Here is an 18,709-nt window from a genome sequence, read left to right as displayed (position 1 = left end):
ATCAGTATGTGTTTTGTGTCACTCGTCGTCTGCTAACATCCTACAGTGCACTGCAAGGGTGAGTAAATGGGTGCGTGTGCATTGTGCAGGCACGGTGGCAAGCGGCGCAGTGTGAAATTTTGAACATAAGTAGAACAAGCTGATTCTTACACAAATCCTCCCCCTGTATCTGCGGTGAAAGGGAAATCCACAGAAAGACGGAAGATGATGGATAAGATGAAAGAACGAAAACCTATTTCTGCAGCTCTATCCCGGCAGCTTGTGGTAGAGTGGAGTTGGGTTTGGATACTGAGCGAAAGCAAAAAACAGGGCAATCGCATGTCTTTGTCAGCTACATGCCTACCGTCTCCCAGTAGGCAATTTAAACATCGTCCTCAGACTGAGAAGGGACAGAAGAGGGCAAAAATTAAAATGGTTTTCCACATTCCACTAGTGCTGTGTTTCCATGACAACCAATTCCACAACACTGTCGCTGCAAAGAGCAACTGTGGTGCCACGCACGTATTTTTGACAAGGTTGTGGCCACACAAAAGAAAGCCAAGAGAGGACACAAAAAAAGGGAAAGAAATGGGGTTGCAGAGGGAGATAACAGGATGAGTGACTTGGGGTAAATAGGTTTTGACTGAAGCGGAGGCCCCACTGAATACAAAGACACATTAAAGGGATGGACTCAACTAGTTCATTACTTTGACCATAAAGGTTATTGCTGCTCAGTGAATGAAAGGCCAAGACTATTATGCTCACCTTTCTCGGTAAGTGCTACAGTGCTTTAAATTGGCCTTTACTTTTTCTTTTGATATGATACAAAAGGAACTTGATAGGTCCAAGCTCATTAGTCACTTGTTGCCTGAAAGAACCACTATAACAAAAACTAAAGTGATATAGAGAATTTGCTATAAAAGTAAAACAAAAAAGAAAGAAACAAGAAAAACTAGTGCCTCAGTGACAATGGAAAAATGTATAAGAGTGTAAACATGTTCTCCGTTACAAATTAGTCAACTTCTTTAGCAAAGATTTTGCCTGAACATTCCATTTTAGTACATAGGTAGGTGCTTGTTTGTTTTAACAATGTTTTCTGTGAGGTTTCTCTGCCATTTGCCAGACACCAAACATGAGTGGATTCAGTCCAGAGCTCAGTTTGCTGTCACTTTTCCAGTAAGGGACTCACAGAAACAATAGAGTTCCTAGCTGGAGGAATTAGAGTCATATCAAACTGGATCTTTGTCTCCTCTTCTTTAAACCCAGGCACAATCTCTTGCAGAGTGAGTGACAACAGAAGATAACGGTGGCACATTATTTTTAAAAACTAAAACTAAAAAACGGAAGAACGTATTTCAAACATAGGTTTAAAGCAGTAAAAATGGGAGTTACCAATTACCAGCAACGCCATATAATTTCTTCCAAATTATATCTCTGACAAAATGTGGGCCATGTACTTAAGTAATTTATAGCACAACTGAACAATGATATCATTGAGAAAGGCTGTCATTCTCACAATTGCTGTGAATTACAGTACTGCAGGTCATCCTGTTGCTGGCAGCCTTTTTCAGACATTCTTCAAATCAAAGGCTACCAGGAAAAAATGTGTAAAAAAAAAAAAAGGAAACAGGAAATAACTATAATTATCAAAACACGGAAGAACTGTAAAGGATGGCAGAAGTAAAAGAGGGTGGGTAAATCATTATGAATGGAAATTGTTTACAGAGGTGCATTAGTGAAAAAAAACTTCAGATTAACAATGACCTTTTTTCTTCTTTTTCTTTTTTTCTTTTACATATTTACGAGGTTTCGCTGCATTCACATTGTTCGCAACCGTTTGGAGAGCTTTTTATCAACACAGTTCCAGCCTCCAGAACCGCACAATGGAAGTTTAAATGTTCCATTTTTCCAGTGAAATCTGTCTCAGGTACGATCATAGATTTATTGAATAAGTAGAACTTTGTTCACCTCTCAAAGTGGCAGGGGTGAAGTCCTATCTTCACAGATACAGCACTGCCTGCATTGAGATGACTTCCTTCAATGGTGATCTTTGTTCCTCCAGACAGCGGTCCAGTAGAAGGAATGACACGGTTAAAGTATGGAGACTAAGGAGGGACACAGGAAAAGGACAGGTGGATAAATGATTGCTGCTGGGCTTCAACAAAGATGTCAAATACAGTATGAAAAACTAAAAAAAAACTTTGTCTTAGCTGTAATTTTATTCAGCTATGCTCTTCCAACACACACACTTACCACAAAGGAGAAGGCCTTGGTGGAGACTGCTTTGTAGTCGGGGTGAATGCAATCCCTCACACACACTTCTACCTGAGCCTCCTGCACCCTGTAACCTGTTGCATCATTTAGCCGGCACACAATCCTGAAAAAGGGAAACACATGGGCGGGGAAATGAGTTTCATTTTTACTGCTCCCAAATAAAATGCATGAATGTCAAGGTTTTCTTCAATGTTTGCTTAATAAAAAGACGCTTGGCCGAATAAGGACCAAATGAAGGAGAGACAGAAGTGCAGAACAGATGACAGTATGACATTTTTTTGCTTTTTCCATCTCCAAGTCAGAAAAAAAATCTAATAGTAGAGAATAAACCATTTCTAAAGCCTCATTCATAATATTAGAAAAAGCAGACCAAATGTTCTAATAGTGAAAATCTGCAGTGCTATGGCAGGACGGAGTATTGTGTGTGTATGTGTGTGTGTATCTGTATTAGTGTTTACTGTAGAACTATAAGCCTCACACTTGGCCCTGGGTGCTGGCCGGACAAATGAAAATCCACTGGAGAAATGATTGAATGAGGGGAGGAGTGGCAGTGTAACCCAGACGGAGAACACATACACATACGTACACTTAATTCATGTTTCACGCACTCGAGACACACTTGACTGTTAATTAGCCAGAGTGAACGAATGAGACAGAGAGAAAAGGCAAGGAGGCAGAGGAGAGAGGGAGGCAGAGAAAGAGAGAGAGTTAAAGTGGGAGAGCCTGATTAATTTAACAAGCCCATATCCTACACATCTCCTCTGTATCCCTCCCTCCCTGAGATGAGTTATTAACTCTCCTGCTTCCATCCTCCCTGCAGGTGGCCATGGCAACTGTGGCGACAATGAATTTCACATTTCGATGCTGTGTGTTTCCATTGTTTTTATTTTCCCTTTCATTTATTCCCAGGTCTCCCACTATGACAGGAGCCATGATTGAAAATACTGGACAGTTCTCAGTTAGAAACTGCAGCTTCACTTACCTCATTACTGCACAGATGACAGGTGGCTACATTGAGCTCTAACTACGTGGTGAGAAAGACGGGAAGTTCATGGTGCATTTGTAAAGATGACAACATCACAGGTAAATTATACCTCCCTCAATTAAATACCTGAGGTGGAAAGTGATGGTGAAAAATTAAACATTTCAAATTCTCACACAGAAACTACTAATAAGGGAATAAAAAAAGGTTATCCCAGGTTCTGTTTCTCCTCACTACTGGCAATAATTTACTTTTCTCAATGTGGAATTAAATCCATCTAGTAAATATTTAATGAGTGATGTGAATGACAAGCCTACTTATGCAAAAAGAACCAGAAGTGCTGCATGTTCTTGCAATTTTATTTCCCTCCATCCACAAAAACAGGGACAGTGCAAAGCTGTATATGAAGTACAAGCGCTGGCAGAGAGAAAAAGGCAGCCAGAGCGAGAACATATGTGTCTACATTTTGCCTAACAGTCAGCACAACTCCTTCTCTCCCCTCTCTGCACCAGCTGACCTTTGACCCGTGCTGTCAGTCCTATAACCCTGTCCTGTCTCCTTTGCTACAGATCAGTTAGGGTCACGGGAATGACGAGAGCGACCAGGCCACTAATGGCACCGTATGGCTAACATCACTTTTAATTAGCGTGACAGCCTCACTGCCAGCCGCGCCCTCCTCCTCCTGCGGGTGCCATGGCAACAGGCCAATGCAGCGTTACTGGGTTGACAGGGTTAAGTGTAGACACATTGGTGGTTTAGGATGTAACAGCTAGGACAAAATGAACATTCGGTGTGTTACAACACAGACCCACCTATTACTCCGCGGCTACAGGGCGAATGGTATGTTCTTTCTCAACACAACAAGGTTGTAAATTATAAATCAAGGCTGACATGTCACTACCATATTTCTAAACCCATTCTGGGAGAAGCTGTCATGGCTGGCGAGAGCTGCACAGCATTCTGTTGTCCTGGCTGTCAAATCATCAAAGTCATATTTCTTAGTTTCCTTCTTAGTAAGGGGGCAAAGAGAAAACTAAATCAGCTGGGACTGTGCTGCAGAACTCAGCAAATGGAGCATTTGTGTACAAATGACAGCTATATTCTCACAAATAGAATATTGAGGACACCTCCAGCTGTGACGAGCATCCCCAATTTTTCCTTATCCTAAATTGTATTTTCTCTGCTTCCAGATGAATTCAACATAAAATAGAAAGTGTGACTTGTGTAGCTTCACTAAAGGCACAGAGCTTTCTGCGTAGCTATAATAGTGCAGTGCCAGCATCACACAGGCTGTTGTTAAGAGTCTTTTTTTTCTCATTCTGAATAAAATCTAATTATTGATACCCATGATATTACTAAAGAAGCAATGAGGCGACCTGTTTACAGTTGAAACTAAGGGAACTCTGTCATTTCTAATTGACTGAACCTAGAACTCAAGAGAAATCGATGAACGATGATTGTTTACTGCTGTTGCACAGGTAATACTTTTTTTCTGAATATAGAAGTTCAGTTATTAAATGGGAGTTAAGTTCCACCCGAGACACCTGACATGATTCAGAATTTCCCAGAAAGCAGTAAACATTAATTAATCAGTGGGAGCATCACATGACACACTTTCATCTGTGGAAGACTTTTTAGAAGATACAGTATGGACCACCCACTTCAAATGTCACTACATTCCTTTAACCATAGGCCAAATTAATTGTGATGGGGATGGTTACATGAGCTAATTAAAATCTAACTGAGCTATTATTGTGATTATTTGTGATATAAGTAGTCCCACGTAAACTCAGTTACTGCCAGATTTACAATGACTGCACTTGTAGTAAGAATATCAGTACCAAACACAGCAGGAGCCGGTTTGCAATAGGTAAATGGTGTTTAACTACTGGAGTTGTTACTGAAACAGAGGCATGAGAGAGAGTTGCAGTGTTGGACATAGACAAGCAAAGGAGAGAAGAGTCTCAGAAACAAGGAGCCAGAGAGTGAATTGTGGGAGTGAAGTGATGAAGACAGAGGTAGTGTCAACGTACTGCTCGGCACTGATGTATTGGTCCTCCTGAGGGTTGCAGGCCACCTTTCCGATGCGGACTCCATTCTGGATGTCTTTGAACTGGAGACCCAGGTTCTCACCAGTGATGGTCAGCATGGTTCCTCCCTGCCTGGGCCCCGTCTCCGGAGACAACTGGTTGGAAGAACAAATTAGACAGGACATATGTTAGCCACAACGACAAATTGGACAATCAGTTTTTACCCAAAGCAGTACATCATAGAAGAAATATTGTATGTCAGCATGAATGACTTGAGTTTACTTGGGTCATGATTGTCATCTCCCATTCTCAATTAACCAAATACTTGCCACCTCATTAAGTGAGATGAAAAATGACCTTGAATCCATTTACTCCACCTCAACTCAGTCAAACATTCACAACCTGCCAACTCGCACACTTAACCTGGACCCACCCATCAAGCCTTCACTTACATCTCTCATTTAACCTTGTGACGATTAATCTACTGAACACAATTACAGCGCACAGCGACCTTTGTTCCTTGTCTTTTCACTAGAGGTCTGCAAAAGGTGTGAGGAGGTGCTAATGGCTACCCGAGGCTAGCCAAGTTGCTAATCACAGTCCCATTCATCCAGCCCACGACGCAGACAATAGCCCCTTTGGTAATCATTCAATCCTACCATAATTAGGGCTAAACTAATTGGATTAAAACCTGGTAGGGTGGGGTCATTTGTCACAGGGTCGGAGGAGGGTGAAGGGGATGAGACGCTGGCAGTTGGGTGTTGTGGATTGGGGCTGTGGGTAAGGGCACACTTTGTCCTGGCTCGCCATAAATGTAAATGGACTGTTCTCATAAAGCGCATTTACATAGCATCTGGGGCAACTCAGGGTTCAGTGTCTTGCCCAAGGACACTTCAACATGGAACTGCCAGGCCAGGGATCGAACCACCAACCTTGACATTGCCAGGCAACCAGCCTACCCCTGAGCCACAGCCACATCATAAAGGGAGGATACAAAGGATGATTGAGCTCCAACAGTACGATATTGCCCCTATAAGTGCAAAGCCCCACTTGAACTGCATTCAAACATGCATCCACCAATGATTTTCTGTTTTGTGTAGCTAATACAATAGGAGACAATAGTGAGCACACACCAGTTGGAAAATCCACTGGCAGCAGAAATTACAGTGAAATTATAATGACGTTGGTGAAACATTCTGCTGTTAGTTTTAACTTTTAAATTAGATTAGAATTAAAATAGATGAGATTTAAAACTTGTTAAAGAAAAAGAACGACATTTGAGGAAATATGTTATTTTGGTTTCTTGCCGTTACATGAAACGTTCAATACCACTCATGTCTATACAGGTAATATAAAGAGGCGAGGAGCTGGTTAAATTGGCATGGGTGTAAACATGACTAGTTCAACCTAATGTTTACCGCACAGACATCAGAGAATAAGTTATCAATCTTCTTTTCTACCACAAGGGAAGACAGCAAAAATATTGAAACAATATCAAACTATTCTTTTGAGTCTATCTACTTTCTCCTATATTAATTAGATCCACTCCTCTCAACCTGCACTCTACAACTCTTTTTCTCCACCTGGTATCTTGACAATGATCCCCAGTCTAACATCATTATAGAAATGGTGATGGGTTAGTAAGAGTCACAGGTGTTCAGGAGACCACTAACAGAAACACACAATGGGAACAAAGCCCAGTGTCATTCAGGCCAGAACTGAAATGCCACAGTGATATAATTAAGGAGTGTGTTTCTTCTTACGCCAGCTAGTCTTCTGATGAACATCACCCTTTCCCTTTTCCTCTCCGGACTTGTGTCTTTTTAATTCACTCTGTCTCTTTCTCAATGTGCCTGAATGCATATATTTTAGCTGGAGACAAAAGAGTGAGTGGCGCATTGTAGTGCCCCAGTCAGAATCTTCAGATATGGTAATCAAATCTCTTTTTCTCTATATGCACTGGCTTATCAAAACACACACAAGTTGTTACATCCACAACTAAACAACGCAGACAAAAAGCCTCTCTCGATAAAAGCCACTAGCCAAAATACTCGCTCTATTCTCTCCTCACTGTCGCGCCGCTCCACACCCATTCAAATTCCCTTTTTTTTCCTCTTCGTCTCTGACTTGTCCCGTTGTGTCGGAGGCTTTGTGTGAGGACTATTGTGGCCGGCTGAGCAGCAGTGCACAGATAGCATCTGCTAGTTATAGGAAAAGGAGGAGGAAGGGGGGGGGAGCGGGAGCGGGAGCGGGAGACGCAGAGAGAGATGATGCGAACATGGCTTAAGGTTTCTGAAGTTTATCTGTGAGGTGAAAGACTCTCAAAAATGAAAAGTCACACATGACAGGGATAAAACAGGGAAATGTTACAATGTGAAAACATATGACTGAAGATGTAAATTCTTATAAACATACAGAACAAAACTGAAGTCAAAATCCCACAGAGGCCAATTATATTACTGCTGCTGAACTTTGAGAGCATGTTTAAATGGTAAGATCATTGGAAAAAAAGTAATTAAGCTCAATTTAGACATGTGAAGTGTAATAAGGTAATGAAGGAAAAGTGAAAAGGATCTAGGGGTTGAAAGGGGAAAAACATGGTTGAAAGTGGGAAGGGGAGGGAAGGACATAGGATACAAGGAAGAAAAGAAAGTGACAAGAAAATAGAGGTAAAGAGATCTGGCAAAGGCCAATACTGCAGCTTAACAATACATGAGGGAAATATAATTTGCCTTTAGCAAGTAAACAAGCTGTTAAACTGGACAAAGGCACACTGAAACCATACCATGCAAAGTCAAGTAGATTTCAGTACGCACAAATAGAAAAAACACTTTCTCATATATAAAAATTGCAAAAAAGCAAAAACCCACACAGCACAGAAGTGTGCCACATGCTTGAACACAGAGACCCAAACATGCTGGTCTGGCCTGTGTTGCTTTAATTGGTTTCTAAGGGCTAGCTGTAATGCTCTTCCTGTCCCCTAGGAGAAGGCAGACAGAAGATGATGGATGATGGAGGGCCAGGCAGCATGCAAGGCCAGTACTAGGACACTGCTGCAATACACTGGGAGACAGAGCAAGACAGTGAGTGTGTCTGTCTGTCTGTCTGTCTGTCTGTGAGTGTGATTTTGAGGACACCATACAAGCCATGCATTGTAAATTGTAGATTATTTTTGTTTCAAAATTTTTAACGTTTAACATTTTCTTTTTGCTTTGTTTGCCTGTGGTAGTTAGAGTTTCTGCTTGTGTGAGTGTGTTTGGGGATGCTTTTACACACACACAAACTGTGTGTTTTCTTGTTGTGAAAGGAGAACTAATTAATCTTAGTGCACAATGTCAGTGCACTTTAACAGTCAAATTCTTGGTCTAAAACCAAATCATTTAGATCCTTAAACATCAATTGCTGTGTTTGGAGAACAGTACTTAGGTGCTAGAGTCATTAGTGGAACAGTACCCAACTGCACACTATTGAACAACGTCAAATGGGCAATAGCACACTTGGAAATGACACCAAATGGGTTCAACACTCTGAAAGCTTTGGATAGCCGTGTGTATGTGTATAATATGTCTCTGTAAGTGTGTGTGTGTGTGTGTGTGTGTGTGTGTGTGTGTGTGTGTGTGTGTGTGTGTGTGTGTGTGTGTGTGTGTGTGTGTGTGTGTGTGTGTGTGTGTGTGTGTGTGTGCGTATGATTGCGGTCAAACTCTCCAGTGACGTTTCTTTCCCGGTGAAACACCATCTCCAGTCCAAATGAAATTATCGGCTAATCCGCTAGCTAATGGCCACACAGCTGCTAGTATGCTGTTAAAACCAACAAAGCAGCCTGAATAAAGAAATGAAGAACTGGGGTAATATTCAATTTGTGTGGTGGTTGTGATGCTCGTTGGGAGAACTTGAAGATGAAATGGCAGAAGAAAAGGGAGAGATTTTCTTTGTTGTCTACGGATGTTCTTTTGGCATTAAATGTCACATTGTAAATGTCAAAGGTGGTGAAGAGAGGTTGGCAGCAGAGCAGCTTGGTGATAACGCCTCCTGCATGGTTTCTCTCCTCCTCTATTCTTCCTTGTCTCTTTCATGTTCTCAAACTTGCAGTACGTTTCTCTTCCTGATGTTTTGAAGCTCTTCTACGCCTGCTTTTTGACTGCCACCAACATCTTGCCCCGAGGCCAGGATTTAACCCTCAATACGCATGCAAGAGCACATGCTTGCAAGCACACACACACATTCCTACTCCTCCATACCAAACCCCCCCGTCCATACAAAACCCAATTGCCTCTGTACGCTTGTTTCAAAGAGATAACTGAAGCGAGCAAGAAGAGAGAGAGAGAGCATTAGCAAACAGATTTATCTATGTGCCAGTGCCCCAATTATCCAATATCTCCATTATGCATTCAGAGAGACGAACCCGTGTCAAACACTAAATGTACTGAGGGCTCCAGCCGTACAAGTCTGCATCACTGAAATGGGCATGCATTATAATCCATACATATATTTCACACTCATTTAAATAGAGAGAAATGGCACTCGTTTTGACTGAGATGATGATTTGTCTTATTTGAGATCAAATTTAATGCAAAGGGAAACAAGGAGTGTTAAAAGCTTGAGAAGAACTGATGGAAAGGCAAAGAAGGGAAGAAAGCAGAAGGACAAATGAGAACGAGCAAAAGGGTTGAACGCCAAGACACGCTTCACACAGTGGTGCATGGCTTTCAAACCAGGCTATGAGTGTTTCTGAGAGCGTGCACATGTATGTGTCAGTCCCAGTGGTGAGCTGTAGGAACGGTGACCCAGGTCAGTCAGACGAGGACCACCGCCACGGTTACCGGTGGCAACAGATGGGTACGCCATGGTGTTTAGATGCCTTACCTCCTCCAGCCTGTCAGATGAGCTCATAGTGGGACACAATTAGCACACTTCCACGTTCTGTTTCTTTGTCACCCTCCTGCGCACACACACTCCAGACAACCACATTCTCTGCCTCTGTGTGTGTGTGTGTGTGTGTGTGTGTGTGTGTGTGTGTCTGTAGCGCTATCATCTCTAATCATGTCACTGTGTTCAGTCTTGGTGTGTGTGAACTGCCTCCTCCTGGCTGGTCCATCTGTGTTGTGGTTGCAGTCATGATGATGGCTTCTAAGTTGTCTATCCTCCCTGCAGCCTCCCAAAGCCTATGACGTCCCCTTCACTCGCTGAAGCCAAACAATGATGCAGCACAGGTAGGAATGTCTAATCTCTTCTTTTGGAAAACTTACTTTTACTAATGAGCTGACTTGGGCAATCCTGTGATTTGCACCAACAGGCATGTATTCATTTTCAAAGTTTGCCAAAAAAGAGGTAATCACAACCCTGTTACAAAAGGCATATTGAACTTGAACACCCTTCCCTTCTGGCCCCTGCCCTGAAAAAAACCCTGACTTGTTTCTTGTTTAGGAGGTCAAGTTGCTGGGCAACGCACACCACATAGCAGCTGAAGTGTCTGCTTTAACTTTAGTGGTGGTAAGAAAAAGAGGTTTTCTTTAACTTGGCTTTAGCAGCTTCATGCTGCTAAAGCTTCAGGCTGGTCCCTGGCTTCACAGACCTTGGGGTGTTAATGTTTGTTGTAATGGCATCAGTTGGAATGTTTGACAAAAAAGAATAAACTTCATGAGGCTTTGTTTTATTTATGTAGTGAGCTGACACGTGTATATATACTGTATATATACACACATTTCTGCTAATTTATTTTTATCTTATATTTACATTGTGGATTAAAATGGTAATGTATCTTTGTAAAGTTTAATTTGTTTGTTGTACACTAACTGCTTTAGGGTGTATGCATGAACAACACCTGCACTCAAAGAGATGCAAGTATGCACTTGCAAGTTATATTTGTGCAGTTAGGAATGTGTTCCCCTGCTGAGCTTCAGGCGCACACTGAGCTGCTATATGGTGTGAGCATGTATCATTACTATGACGGCTTACCTTGGTGATCTTGGGGTGTGCACAGCGGCTGTTTCCTGTGGTGGCATGCATCCAAGTGTTCTCTGGGGGAGTACACTCCTGCCTCAAGGAGCATTTCTTCTCCTGTACGCACCAGCCACATTCAAACCTGGGGTTTGCCTTCAGACACATCCCACAGCTCTCCCTCAGGGCATAGCACTTATACAGGTGGGCTGGTGAGGAGAAGAATATTAGGTTATAATAAAGTATTATTATGGGGAATAAGGCAGGGGGGAGAATATAGTTACCTCAACATCAACATAGTTTGTGTTGATTTATTATAGTGCAAGCTAGACAAGTAAACAAACAACAACCTGAGTGGTAGAACAGTTTGAAAATCAATCAAACACCTTTATTTTAAGTTTCTCAACTTCCACACAAAAATTCCAAAACTTCTTCAATGTTGCTGAGACTAAGTTAAGTTAAGGCACTATTTCCCAAAGGCCTCAGGAACTGTCAGTGAAATCTCTTTTTTTCTCTCTCTCTCTCTCTCTCTGCTATTCCATCCCCAAATCCCATTGGTCATGGAGCAGCTTTAAAGCAACGCTGTACCAATTACTGGCTAATAAAACGACTCCTCTCTAATTACATTACCATATCAGTATTTAAGACAAGTGAGCACTGCTCACACTTCACCAGATGAATATCATGATTGAGAAATAGGAAGGGGGCTGGCAGTGAAGAGAGATAGACAGAGAGAGGGGGAGACATCTTTGGGCTTAGGGCTGCACAATTATGGCCAAAATGATAGTCACGATTATTTTTGATCAATGTTGTGATCACGATCAATCATCAAGATTATTTGTTGATTTTAACCAAAACAAATTTTATAGTAGAACACATAGAACACATCATAACTGCTTTCACATCCATATTGTGCTACATTTCTCTTATGTTGAAGTTGTATGTTGTACATACATACAGCTGCAACACATGTAAATGAAAATTATCTTAAATAAATAGCCTAGGATAGAAAGATAGATAGATATATAGATAGATATATAGATAGATGTAGTTTAGTATATTAGTATATAGTTTAGTAGTATAGTTAGTTGCATTAATTAACTTCTGTGTTTTTTGCTGTGGCGGCCGCGATAGCAGAGAGTTAGCAGCGGAAACACTGGTACAAATACAGTTTGTCTCTCATGCTTAACAATATACAGCTGTGTTAATAGATACAGATAGCAGTTGGTCATACGTCGGTCACAAGGTTTACCAATTTACTAGTAAACGCAACATTTAGCTAATGCTAGCTTGCTATTCCACCAACACTGGCGGTGGGCTCCAGGGGGGTTGTGCCTTTGCTACCAGGTCTGGAGCTCTCCGTGTCCCGCTGGAGCTCCAATCAGATCAGGTCGAGGTCGGCAGTAGAGCTTTATAGCAATGTTCACACTGGCCAAGCCCCACTGATGGCGGTCCGTCCGCGGCTGCAGGACCTGGAGCTTACCACCAGTGTTTCAGTTTGTTAAAAATGTTGAAATAATTAAAAGGTATTTACACTATTTAGAAGCGGGCGGGCAGCTAGTTAGCCAACGCTAGCTTTCATGCTACATAAATAAGCCGGACAGAGTTGTCCCTCATCTGGCGACAGAAACCCTGCTGTCTTCCGCCGTCTTGTTGGCTCAGAGCTCCACAGACTAAGTCCACAGGTAGCTACAAATTAGTTTTGCACCAAATGTATTGCAAGAAGAGTTGCAAAAGTCAAGGGCGCAGCCTTGTCGCTCTGTGATGCGAGTGAGCACATTGCAACAACAGATAAGAGCGGTTGTAACCCTAATCACTGAGTTGTGGTTATACTAGAAAAGTGACTAACTTTTTTACAAGCTCTCAAATCATATTCTATTTTCTGTTAATATTACAGAGCAAGCCGCTGATGTGATGCACTGTCAATACTGCTGCATCTAACAGATGCTATTTAGCAACACTTTGTCTCTGGAAGAACCATTGTCAAATCATTCTATGTTGCCTTTATGAATATGTGATATGAATAACACCCCATTATTGTGGATTACAGTGGGGTCCCCATGTTCATACACATACAGTACTTCTGGTATCAGTCAGAGCCAGCAGCCTGAGATACAGTGGGGCTTGAAGTTTGGGTACCCCAGGTAAACATTTGTATTAATGTGCATAAAGAAGCAAAGAAAAGATGGAAAAATCTCCAAAATGCATCAAATGACAGATCAGACATTCGTATAATATGTCACAAAAAGTTAAAATTTTATTTCCATCATTTACGCTTTCAAAATAACAGAAAACAAAAAAATGGCGTCTGCAAAAGTCTGGGCACCCTGCAGAGTTAATACCTTGTACTGCCCCCTTGACAAGTATCACAGCTTGTAAACGCTTCTTGTAGCCAGCCAAGATTTTTTCAATTCTTGTTTGAGGTATCTTCGCCCATTTGACTTCCAGTTCTTTGAGATTTCTGGGCTGTCTGTCACGCACTGCTCTTTTAAGGTCTATCCATAGATTTTCAATTATGTTGAGGTCAGGAGATTGTGAAGGCCATGGCAAAACCTTCAGTTTACAACCCCAAAGCATGATTGATCCACCCCCATGCTTAACAGTTGGACAGAGGTTCTTTCCATTAAATTCTGTGCCCTTTCTTCTCCAAACATACCTTTGCTCATTCCGGCCAAAAAGTTATATTTTTACTTAATCGGTCCACAGAAAGTGTTTCCACAATGCATAAGGCTTGTCTGTATGTTTATTTGCAAACTTCAAATGCTGATTTTTTGTGGTAAGGACGTAGAAGAGGTTTTCTTCTGATGACTCTTCCATGAAGACCATATCTGTACAAGTATCTCTTTATAGTGGAATGGTGTAGCACAACTCCAGTGTCTGCCAGGTCTTTCTGGATGAATTGTGCAGTCAAACGTGGCTTTTGACTTGCTTTTCTCACAATCCTGTGAGCTGTTCTGTCTGATATTTTTCTTGGTCTTCCAGATCTTGCTTTAACTTCCACTGTTCCTGATGACTGCCATTTCTTAATTACATTCCGGACAGAGGATATTGGCATCTGAAAACGCTTTGCTATCTTCTAATAGCCTTCTCCTGCTTTGTGAGTGTCAACTATTTTCAGTTTCAGTTTTCTAGACAACTGCTTAGAAGAACCCTTGATGCTGATTGTTGGGGCAAGGTCAGATGAGTCGGGGCATTTACCTAAGATTGACATCACCTGGTTTTTCCAGACAATGATTGAGAACAATCCATGACACTGTCAGGTCTCAGCTTTCCAAAGGGGGCGGTGCATGCTATAAACTCTGCAGGGTGCCCAAACTTTTGCAGACGCCATTTTATTGTTTTCTGTTATTTTGAAAGTGTAAATGATGGAAATAAAATCTAACTTTTTGTGACATATTATAAGCATGTCTAATCTGTCATTTGATGCTTTTTGGAGATTTTTCAATCTTTTCTTGGCTTCTTTATGCCCAATAATACAAATTTTTACCTGGGGTGACCAAACTTTCGAGCCCCACTGTATATGTGAAATTTGAGACTTCAACAGCTTGCTTGGTATATTTAGACTACATCAATAAATGGAACAAAGTGACTCTGTGGTGTTACCTTACAATACTGACAAAATGGCGGGGATCACAGACTTAAGAAAAATCTTCTAATCTGAAATACTACAAATAAATCCCCGCTCCTTACTGCGTCTTTAACCATCAAAGACTAGACAATGCAGCTCCCTCTGTTGCACACCACTCCTTGTGCATGTCATCAACAGGCCATATCGAACACAGTGGTAGCTGCAGATGATGTTACTTTGCCTCACAGCATGAGAGTAATGTTACAGACCCCTGCTGTGCTGTACAGGCCACAATAATTATGGAGACAGCGATAGAAAGACTGTCCGACTAGTAATTATATCCAACAGACATTATCTCATTGTCTTCTCCCACAGTGGTGCATTGAGAATGTGTATGCATTTAATCATTAGACTCATGGTCCTTTGTTTGGAAGGTGAAGCGTGATTATACATTAGTGTGCACACTTTATTATACGGTTTAAAAGTGGGTATAGGTTGAAGATTTCTTTTTTTACAATAATCTTTTTTTAGAATATGCATTGTGAAGCTGAAAAATGACTTGCAGTGAATAAGCTTTATCAGTTGACAGTTTTTTTGCACATTTTATACCTAACTAAGGCCTTTGGCATCATCTGTGTGTATTCATCCATGAGCCATGCAAGCAAAATAAGGACTGAATTATAAGCTTACTGTATTACACTACTACTGGCCCAACAAATAGTTGAAATATATCTATAACAATAAAACTTAGTGATTTTCATTGACAGAAAAATCAATTATTAATCAATGTTTAAATGTGGGAAAGTAACCTTGAGCTGCTTTCTGAACCAACATTGTTATGGATGAATCTTGCCTAGTTTTTTTTTTTACTGTCAGTGTAAAATCTGATTTTTTAAATGTGCTAAAAAGGTTTTCCTTCTCTGGTTTTCCTATCTTAACACTGCATGCATTTTGGTCCAATCACTTTGCATAATGAAAAAATTGTAAATCCCCAACTTTTTTCAACAGATTAAAATGTAATCCTCCATTGCAGAGAGAATGTGTGTCTCTAAATTGATAACTTTAACACTGGTTCATCAGTCATTTGACTCCTCACTTCACTACTGTGTCCTGCTACAACTACTTATTTGAGACCTATTAGCAATGACAAGAGTCTTGTGAGGTAAAATCAAAGCCTTGCACGCACAGACAGACAGACACAATAACAACACACACAATAACAGTGTTTGAGCCCTTTACAGACCAAGAATAATAACTGCAAATGGTGGGCCGGCCGAGGGAAGATAAATGATTTACTAGGCTGTTATAACTGTTTTTTTTAGAGAGTCATTACTGTATACATACAGTAAGTTCCAGCAGGTTTCAGGGTCTATGTCTTTTATTTTCTTCTTCTTTCTTTATCCGCTATGACCCGCCTCAGCTGAAGATTAAAAAAACTGACAGAACTGACAAATCACCACAGCTTTGGACATGGGATTTTTGGTCTACTGCAATGTCTGTTGTTAAAGGTGATATGATAAAGGTTAGGACACATTACGAGAGATAAGAATACATTTATACTGGATGGCACTCTCTACACCCCAGTCTTTTGTATAGTACTATAATTTGCTCATGCAGATTAATACCTCCTTGAGCCAATAATGTACGACACCACATTAACTCACCTTTGATGTTGTAGGGGTTATCGATGACAAAGTTTCCGTTCCAAACTACAGACAAATCCACTGGCAGGTCACTGATATCATTGCCGTCGTAGGTATACTGAAAAACAAAACAACAACATCCAGATTAGCATTCGTAGTCATATGTTGCTAAATCAACAAATTTCTTATACCAATAACATCATTGTAAGACATTTTCTGTCTTTTGACAACATTTTAAATTAGTAAAAGAGAAAAAAATCTGCCAATAACGAAAGCAAGCTCAGTTCAGCTAGTGGCTGGTAGTAATGTCATACCCCGCGGTGCTCACACAGTTGAAGGGCCATAAAAATGAATGATGAGAGACAGGCTATATTGTGATTTTAACACGCAGCACATCCGCCACTGCCTGGCAGAGTACAGAGTTGATTAAGAGATTGGAATCCCCATCACTGTATGACTCATTCCATTCCAGTGATGAATGAAAAGCCTAATATATCTCCAACAATAATATTCTCATCTAATTTCATTTTCGCATCCTGAACTAATAGGAGTTTAAATGTAATTGACTCGTCTGCATTATCAGTTTTATGGAATCGCTTTAAATGGCACAACAAGCTTCAAAAGCAGCGATGTGATGGCGGTGTGTTAACTGAAGGAGTAACAGAGAGAGAGAGAGCTCTCTTAACCTCTGAACAAATACATTATCAATGACTGTTATCAAATTAAATGCAGCTTTAGAAGTAACACCGCCCCCGCCAATCCCCTACCACCTACTCAAAGCGTACAAAAAATGACATAAACACACAATCACCTAAAAATACTCATTCATCAAGGAACCCCCCCTCGGGTAACAGAGACACATGTTGCATTATTAACTACTCCATTCATTAGTTCATTGATACAACATAAAACAGATGCTAGATAGCAAGAGAGTGTGAGCTGGTAAGACGTGAGCCATGTTAACCTAATGCCTCTGCCAGTCAAAGGGTACCCAGTCCCTCTCACTACCACTGGAATGGTCAGTATCTTCGATAGCCTTGGGCTAAGAGATAGCAGGACTATTCTCTTCAAGTGAAGTGGTGATAAAATCCCATGTGAAAGCCCCAAGCCTGAGGCTATGGGGCCCTCACAGATTGAATCTAACTACAACTTTGCCACTATGTGATATCACCCACTCCAATGTGATTCTGTGAGATTTATCTTGACATCTTCTACAATAGTGAACTAGAATGTATTTGAGGGAGGAAAGGACCAAGAAATGTGCGTAGAGAAGATAAGAAAATGAGAGGACACAGCAATGTCACAATGTGTGAATGGCTGATTAATTCATTCTTCACATTTTGCGATTGGATGGTTTACATTCAGCAGTCCCTGAAGGCAGAGATGCTGATATCCAAATGAAGGAAGATGTCTTTATATATCTCAGATGAACTACTCCTTTGCTCTTGGAGTTTATTTTAAGGGTATTTCTCTTTAAAAATGTTTTCAGGCACATTTTGGTGCTCTAATTTATTTAGTAGCCATGAACAATTGAAGAGGAAACTTTTACCCCAGAGTAGCTCCACCTGGGAGCTGGCCTTCAGAGCACCCTACAAAAAAACTTTTACAGAAAGAAAGAGGGACAGAGTGAGACAGCAAGGTATACAGCACCACTGCACTATAATTAGATCTTCATAGAGCTAAAAAAATTATATGTAGTTACTGTATCTTATTTTTATCTTCTCACATGGGAGAATTGGCTACTTCTCTTTGATATATGAAGTAAATTATTAAACTAAAATACCTTTGGAGTTTTGGTCAGACAAAACATGAATCATCACAATTTGTTTTTACGATTAATTGAAAAAATACTCAAAGTCAAATGGATCGTTAGTTGCAGCTCTAAATCATCATGAGTATTTTGTAAGAGAGATGTATCTTCTCCTTAAATGCCAGTGGACATGATATCTTAGGACAAACAACATGCCATGGTTGCTAAAGCTACTGTGGTGGAGTCATGTAGGGAAAAGTAATGTTGAGTGTAGCAAAACCAATCTGAAAAACAACAAGTACAGAAAAGTGCAGAAATAAAAGGCGGGCAAAGCAACAAGTGATGGTTAGAAGACTGGACAACATTTGGAATGGCAGTTGGGTCAAAGAGACAGAGGTGGAATGAGCTGGGACAAGTGGAGTGCAGAGAGCAAAACAATAAAAAGATGGTGAAAAGACAAATGAAAGAAGTGGGTAGGGAGAGGTTGAGAGAGGATGATTCAGCAACAAGGGTGAAGGAGAAAAAGGGAGGGCAAGATGGATAGAG

At 40.9% G+C, this 18,709-nt stretch overlaps 1 protein-coding gene across 1 annotated transcript in view; it reads right to left on the bottom strand.

The window, feature by feature from the left end:
- The window catches only part of plxna1b (plexin A1b), a 203,582-nt gene that overhangs the window by 34,091 nt on the left and 150,782 nt on the right, over nt 1-18,709 (bottom strand). Inside the window, 5 exon segments of the mRNA XM_032513838.1 lie at nt 1,948-2,084; nt 2,233-2,356; nt 5,269-5,420; nt 11,221-11,411; nt 16,435-16,531. Of these exon segments, the coding sequence (XP_032369729.1) occupies nt 1,948-2,084; nt 2,233-2,356; nt 5,269-5,420; nt 11,221-11,411; nt 16,435-16,531 (701 nt within the window).

This window comes from Etheostoma spectabile, chromosome 4 (genome assembly GCF_008692095.1).
Source record: "Etheostoma spectabile isolate EspeVRDwgs_2016 chromosome 4, UIUC_Espe_1.0, whole genome shotgun sequence".
Lineage (NCBI taxonomy): Eukaryota > Metazoa > Chordata > Actinopteri > Perciformes > Percidae > Etheostoma > Etheostoma spectabile.
The sequence above is the reverse complement of the archived record's forward strand: the minus strand, read 5'-3'. Positions and strand labels throughout refer to the sequence as shown.